This window comes from Salmo salar, unplaced genomic scaffold, assembly GCF_965601325.2.
Source record: "Salmo salar unplaced genomic scaffold, fSalSal1 ptg000857l, whole genome shotgun sequence".
Taxonomy (NCBI): Eukaryota; Metazoa; Chordata; class Actinopteri; order Salmoniformes; family Salmonidae; genus Salmo; species Salmo salar.
In genome coordinates, this window is record NW_027675523.1 from 287,501 (window position 1) to 295,000 (window position 7,500).

Sequence of the window (7,500 nt, forward strand, 5' to 3'; positions counted from 1 at the left end):
CCACCCTCCTGTCTCCTGTCCTCTCCACCCCACTGTCTCCTGTCCTCTCCACCCTCCTGTCTCCTGTCCTCTCCACCCTCCTGTCTCCTGTCCTCTCCACCCTCCTGTCTCCTGTCCTCTCCACCCTCCTGTCTCCTGTCCTCTCCAACCTCCTGTCTCCTGTCCTCTCCACCCTCCTGTCTCCTGTCCTCTCCACCCTCCTGTCTCCTGTCCTCTCCACCCTCCTGTCTCCTGTCCTCTCCACCCTCCTGTCTCCTGTCCTCTCCACCCTCCTGTCTCCTGTCCTCTCCACCCTCCTGTCTCCTGTCCTCTCCACCCTCCTGTCTCCTGTCCTCTCCACCCTCCTGTCTCCTGTCCTCTCCACCCTCCTGTCTCCTGTCCTCTCCACCCTCCTGTCTCCTGTCCTCTCCACCCTCCTGTCTCCTGTCCTCTCCACCCTCCTGTCTCCTGTCCTCTCCACCCTCCTGTCTCCTGTCCTCTCCACCCTCCTGTCTCCTGTCCTCTCCACCCTCCTGTCTCCTGTCCTCTCCACCCTCCTGTCTCCTGTCCTCTCCACCCTCCTGTCTCCTGTCCTCTCCACCCTCCTGTCTCCTGTCCTCTCCACCCTCCTGTCTCCTGTCCTCTCCACCCTCCTGTCTCCTGTCCTCTCCACCCTCCTGTCTCCTGTCCTCTCCACCCTCCTGTCTCCTGTCCTCTCCACCCTCCTGTCTCCTGTCCTCTCCACCCTCCTGTCTCCTGTCCTCTCCACCCTCCTGTCTCCTGTCCTCTCCACCCTCCTGTCTCCTGTCCTCTCCACCCTCCTGTCTCCTGTCCTCTCCACCCTCCTGTCTCCTGTCCTCTCCACCCTCCTGTCTCCTGTCCTCTCCACCCTCCTGTCTCCTGTCCTCTCCACCCTCCTGTCCTCTCCACCCTCCTGTCTCCTGTCCTCTCCACCCTCCTGTCTCCTGTCCTCTCCACCCTCCTGTCTCCTGTCCTCTCCACCCTCCTGTCTCCTGTCCTCTCCACCCTCCTGTCTCCTGTCCTCTCCACCCTCCTGTCTCCTGTCCTCTTCAACCTCCTGTCTCCTGTCCTCTCCACCCTCCTGTCTCCTGTCCTCTCCACCCTCCTGTCTCCTGTCCTCTCCACCCTCCTGTCTCCTGTCCTCTACACCCTCCTGTCTCCTGTCCTCTCCACCCTCCTGTCTCCTGTCCTCTCCACCCTCCTGTCTCCTGTCCTCTCCACCCTCCTGTCTCCTGTCCTCTACACCCTCCTGTCTCCTGTCCTCTCCACCCTCCTGTCTCCTGTCCTCTACACCCTCCTGTCTCCTGTCCTCTCCACCCTCCTGTCTCCTGTCCTCTCCACCCTCCTGTCTCCTGTCCTCTACACAGGAGGGTGTCGCCTAGAGACTTGACTCGAGACTCGACCTGTTCTACCTGGGTCTCGACCTGTTCTACCTGGGTCTCGACCTGTTCTACCTGGGTCTCGACCTGTTCTACCTGGGTCTCGACCTGTTCTACCTGGGTCTCGACCTGTTCTACCTGGGTCTCGACCTGTTCTACTCGGGTCTCGACTTGAAACTTGGACTTTGTGACTTGCTTGTGACTCCAATAAGAATGACTTGGTTGGTCCCACTACTGGCCCCTAGTGGTCGGTTTTAAAAGCATGCAGAGAGAAGCTGAGTGCTACAGACTATTCTACGATATTGATTTAGGCTATCCGTTTAATAACCGTATAACAATTACCTTATTGTGTTTGTTATTATATTTACTTTTGTTCGTCTTTTATATTTCACTGTTGAGAGGCAGCTGGCTAGAAGGATTTCACTGCACTGTTGAGAGGTAGCTGGCTAGAAGGATTTCACTGCACTGTTTAGAGGTAGCTGGCTAGAAGCATTTCACTGCACTGTTGAGAGGCAGCTGGCTAGAAGGATTTCACTGCACTGTTGAGAGGCAGCTGGCTAGAAGGATTTCACTGCACTGTTGAGAGGTAGCTGGCTAGAAGGATTTCACTGCACTGTTGAGAGGTAGCTGGCTAGAAGGATTTCACTGCACTGTTGAGAGGTAGCTGGCTAGAAGGATTTCACTGCACTGTTGAGAGGTAGCTGGCTAGAAGCATTTCACTGCACTGTTGAGAGGCAGCTGGCTAGAAGGATTTCACTGCACTGTTGAGAGGTAGCTGGCTAGAAGGATTTCACTGCACTGTTGAGAGGTAGCTGGCTAGAAGGATTTCACTGCACCGTTGAGAGGTAGCTGGCTAGAAGCATTTCACTGCACTGTTGAGAGGCAGCTGGCTAGAAGCATTTCACTGCACTGTTGAGAGGCAGCTGGCTAGAAGGATTTCACTGCACTGTTGAGAGGTAGCTGGCTAGAAGGATTTCACTGCACTGTTGAGAGGTAGCTGGCTAGAAGGATTTCACTGCACTGTTGAGAGGTAGCTGGCTAGAAGGATTTCACTGCACTGTTGAGAGGTAGCTGGCTAGAAGCATTTCACTGCACTGTTGAGAGGCAGCTGGCTAGAAGGATTTCACTGCACTGTTGAGAGGTAGCTGGCTAGAAGCATTTCACTGCACTGTTGAGAGGTAGCTGGCTAGAAGGATTTCACTGCACTGTTGAGAGGTAGCTGGCTAGAAGGATTTCACTGCACTGTTGAGAGGTAGCTGGCTAGAAGGATTTCACTGCACTGTTGAGAGGTAGCTGGCTAGAAGGATTTCACTGCACTGTTGAGAGGTAGCTGACTAGAAGCATTTCACTGCACTGTTGAGAGGTAGCTGGCTAGAAGCATTTCACTGCACTGTTGAGAGGTAGCTGGCTAGAAGGATTTCACTGCACTGTTGAGAGGTAGCTGGCTAGAAGGATTTCACTGCACTGTTGAGAGGTACCTGGCTAGAAGGATTTCACTGCACCGTTGAGAGGTAGCTGGCTAGAAGGATTTCACTGCACTGTTGAGAGGTAGCTGGCTAGAAGGATTTCACTGCACTGTTGAGAGGTAGCTGGCTAGAAGGATTTCACTGCACTGTTGAGAGGTAGCTGGCTAGAAGGATTTCACTGCACTGTTGAGAGGTAGCTGGCTAGAAGCATTTCACTGCACCGTTGAGAGGTAGCTGGCTAGAAGGATTTCACTGCACTGTTGAGAGGTAACTGGCTAGAAGCATTTCACTGCACTGTTGAGAGGTAGCTGGCAGGAAGGATTTCACTGCACTGTTGAGAGGTAGCTGGCTAGAAGGATTTCACTGCACTGTTGAGAGGTAACTGGCTAGAAGCATTTCACTGCACTGTTGAGAGGTAGCTGGCTAGAAGGATTTCACTGCACTGTTGAGAGGTAGCTGGCTAGAAGCATTTCACTGCACCGTTGAGAGGTAGCTGGCTAGAAGGATTTCAATGCACTGTTTAGAGGTAGCTGGCTAGAAGGATTTCACTGCACTGTTGAGAGGTAGCTGGCTAGAAGGATTTCACTGCACTGTTGAGAGGTAGCTGGCTAGAAGGATTTCACTGCACTGTTGAGAGGTAGCTGGCTAGAAGGATTTCACCTTTTTGCTCCCTGTTGAATCTTGTGTATGACATAAAAACGTTGATTTCATGTACAAGATATATAAAATATAAATATATATTTTAAGTGAACGATGATAATCAGGTTTACACAGAATTATTGCATTTTATATGCTCCGTGCCTCATTACACACACACACACACACACACACACACACACACACACACACACACACACACACACACACACACACACAAACCTTCGACAGGCGTGTCACCCTCCGCAGCGCATTTCTATAGGGTGGTTGTTGTTCCATCACGGGCACCGGACGGCTCGTGATTGACCGGTTTCTCCACCGAACTGTCAACCAGCCGCGCGCTGGCGCCTCCCCTTCCCCATATAAGTGTCCGGAATCTATTCATTCTTCACGCTGTGCTCGGTGGAGTAGAACCGACTGGTCCACGGGATGTTGACAGAATAAAATCATACTACTTTTGAAACATTTTTTTTTGTCGACCGTTTTCTTTTTTGGTGGGGGGGCAGTTTTGGCTTTTACGTCGGTCATAGCCATCTTCATCTCCTTCACATAATCTCCGGTATTTGGTACCAGTGTGATTGTTTTCTCTCAAAACCCCCCCTCCTCCGCCGTACCGGCTGCGTTATTACCCCCCCCCCAAAAATGAAGGCTAATAAGGATACCTCAATCTGCAGCAGCAACGAGCTTTCTTTACACTACCTCTCGGATCACAGCCTGAACATCGCCCGGTCTCGGTTGCAGAGAGAAGAAGAAGAGCAGCTGTGTCTGCAGGACGATATGAACCACTGTTACAGTCGTCTCAAGCGTCTCGTACCCACCATACCGCAGGATAAGAAAGTCAGCAAAGTGGAGATCCTTCAGCACGTCATAGATTACATCTTGGACCTGCAGCTGGCGCTGGAGACGCACCCTTCTCTCCTCAAACAACAGACGGGGACGTGCCCGCAGTCCCCCGCCTCTAACCGGACACCGCTAACGGTTCTCAACACGGACCGCCAGGTAAAGAAGCGACGGCGCAAGACGTCAATTCAACGTCTATTCCACGTTGGTTCAGAAAATGAAATGACGTGGAAACAACGTTGATTCAACCAGTGTGTTGCCCAACGGGATGGTCTAGAAGACTACATATAGAATGAGTGATGGTATCAGCGGCGTGGTCCTTTTCCAGCCAGGAGACTCCTGTATTGTAGAATAACAAATGGCCTTGTTTATGTTCTTGCGGAAAACACAGTATTGACAAAGAGACACATGTTATTGAAACATCGTATTGACAAAGAGACACATGTTATTGAAACATGGTGTTGACAAGGCAGAGACGCATGTTATTGAAACATCGTATTGGCAGAGACACATGTTATTGAAACATCTTATTGACAGAGACACATGTTATTGAAACACCGTATTGACAGAGACACATGTTATTGAAACATCGTATTGACAGAGACATGTTATTGAAACATCGTATTGACAGAGACACATGTTATTGAAACACCGTATTGACAGAGACACATGTTATTGAAACATCGTATTGACAAAGAGACACATGTTATTGAAACATCGTGTTGACAGAGACACATGTTATTGAAACATCGTATTGACAGAGACACATGTTATTGAAACATCCTATTGACAGAGACACATGTTATTGAAACATCGTATTGACAGAGACACATGTTATTGAAACATCGTATTGACAGAGACACGTTATTGAAACATGTTATTGAAACATCGTATTGACAAGGCAGAGACACATGTTATTGAAACATTGTATTGACAGAGACACATTTCTATTGAAAGCCATAATACATCATTTCTAGTGGCAGTAGTTGGTACATGTGAAAGACAGGACCCCTGTGCTTGAGGTGAAGGAGTCTGTAGTCTGTTGTTGTCCTGCTGTGATGCTCTCAGATCAGATGATAAATTGCATTGTAGTGAAGGGTCCTGTGTTGTAGTCCTGCTGGGATGCTCTCAGATCAGATGATAAATTGTGTTGTATTGAAGGGTCCTGTGTTGTAGTCCCGCTGTGATGCTCTCAGATCAGATGATAAATTGTGTTGTAGTGAAGGGTCCTGTGTTGTAGTCCTGCTGTGATGCTCTCAGATCAGATGATAAATTGCATTGTAGTGAAGGGTCCTGTGTTGTAGTCCTGCTGGGATGCTCTCAGATCAGATGATAAATTGTGTTGTATTGAAGGGTCCTGTGTTGTAGTCCCGCTGTGATGCTCTCAGATCAGATGATAAATTGTGTTGTAGTGAAGGGTCCTGTGTTGTAGTCCTGCTGTGATGCTCTCAGATCAGATGATAAATTGTGTTGTATTGAAGGGTCCTGTGTTGTAGTCCCGCTGTGATGCTCTCAGATCAGATGATAAATTGTGTTGTAGTGAAGGGTCCTGTGTTGTAGTCCCGCTGTGATGCTCTCAGATCAGATGATAAATTGTGTTGTATTGAAGGGTCCTGTGTTGTAGTCCTGCTGTGATGCTCTCAGATCAGTTGATAAATTGCGTTGTAGTGAAGGGTCCTGTGTTGTAGTCCCGCTGTGATGCTCTCAGATCAGTTGATAAATTACGTTGTAGTGAAGGGTCCTGTCGTGTAGTCAACACGTCACCTGGTTCATTCTATGTAGAGCTCGTGATTTGCGTCACCGTACCTGGGGTAGTATTCATTCTCTTTCCCCTTGTTTCAGAGGACGTCAACAGGCCAGAAGGAGGACTCCGTTTTGTGCCGCTGATAAATGGTGAGTAGTATCTGATTATTCTGGTTTAAACCTGCTTCACAATCTGTGTGTTCTCTTCAATGAAATAAACCTTCAATTCACCTGCATCAGTATTATTATGAGTAGTAGTAGCAGTGTTATTATTATGAGTAGTACTAGCAGTATTATTATTATGAGTAGTAGTAGCAGTGTTATTATTAGTATGAGTAGTAGTAGCAGTGTTATTATTATGAGTAGTACTAGCAGTATTATTATTATTATGAGTAGTACTAGCAGTATTATTATTATGAGTAGTACTAGCAGTATTATTATTATTATGAGTAGTACTAGCAGTATTATTATTAGTATGAGTAGTACTAGCAGTGTTATTATTATGAGTAGTACTAGCAGTGTTATTATTATGAGTAGTAGTAGCAGTGTTATTATTATGAGTAGTACTAGCAGTATTATTATTATGAGTAGTAGTAGCAGTGTTATTATTATGAGTAGTAGTAGCAGTGTTATTATTATGAGTAGTAGTAGCAGTATTATTATTATGAGTAGTACTAGCAGTGTTATTATTATGAGTAGTACTAGCAGTATTATTATTATTATGAGTAGTACTAGCAGTATTATTATTAGTATGAGTAGTACTAGCAGTGTTATTATTATGAGTAGTAGTAGCAGTAGTATTATTATGAGTAGTACTAGCAGTAGTACTATTATTATTATTATGAGTAGTACTAGCAGTATTATTATTATGAGTAGTAGTAGCAGTATTATTATTATGAGTAGTAGTAGCAGTATTATTATTACCTGTAGTATTAGCAGTATTATTAGTAGTAGTATGAGTAGCAGTATTATTATTATGAGTAGTAGTAGCAGTATTATTATTATTATTATGAGTAGTAGTAGCAGTATTATTATTATGAGTAGTACTAGCAGTAGTATTATTATGGGTAGTAGTAGCAGTATTATTATTATGAGTAGTAGTAGCAGTATTATTATTGTTATTATGAGTAGTAATAGCAGTATTATTATTGTGAGTAGTACTAGCAGTATTATTATTATGAGTAGTACTAGCAGTATTATTATTATGAGTAGTACTAGCAGTATAATCATCATGAGTAGTACTAGCAGTGTTATTATTATGAGTAGTAGAAGCAGTATTATTATTATTATTATAAGTAGTAGTAGCAGTATTATTATTATGAGTAGTACTAGCAGTATTATTATTATGAGTAGTAGTAGCAGTATTATTATTATGAGTAGTAGTAGCAGTATTATTATTATGAGTAGTACTAGCA

General features: G+C 45.9%; 1 protein-coding gene across 1 annotated transcript; it reads left to right on the forward strand.

The window, feature by feature from the left end:
- Positions 1–4,064: 4,064 nt before the first annotated feature.
- LOC145877312 (DNA-binding protein inhibitor ID-4-like) lies at positions 4,065–6,235 on the forward strand. The gene is made up of 2 exons (XM_082972623.1): positions 4,065–4,501; positions 6,185–6,235. The coding sequence occupies exons 1-2, from the start codon at positions 4,145–4,147 to the stop codon at positions 6,227–6,229; spliced, it is 402 nt and encodes a 133-aa protein (XP_082828749.1). The 5' UTR covers positions 4,065–4,144; the 3' UTR covers positions 6,230–6,235.
- Positions 6,236–7,500: the final 1,265 nt, after the last annotated feature.

Coding starts and splice junctions, on each gene's coding strand:
- LOC145877312 (XM_082972623.1), top strand. CDS start 4,145: ATGAAGGCTAATAAGGATACCTCAATCTGCAGCAGCAACGAGCTTTCT. Junction 4,502..6,184: donor TTCTCAACACGGACCGCCAG/GTAAAGAAGCGA, acceptor CCCTTGTTTCAG/AGGACGTCAACAGGCCAGAA.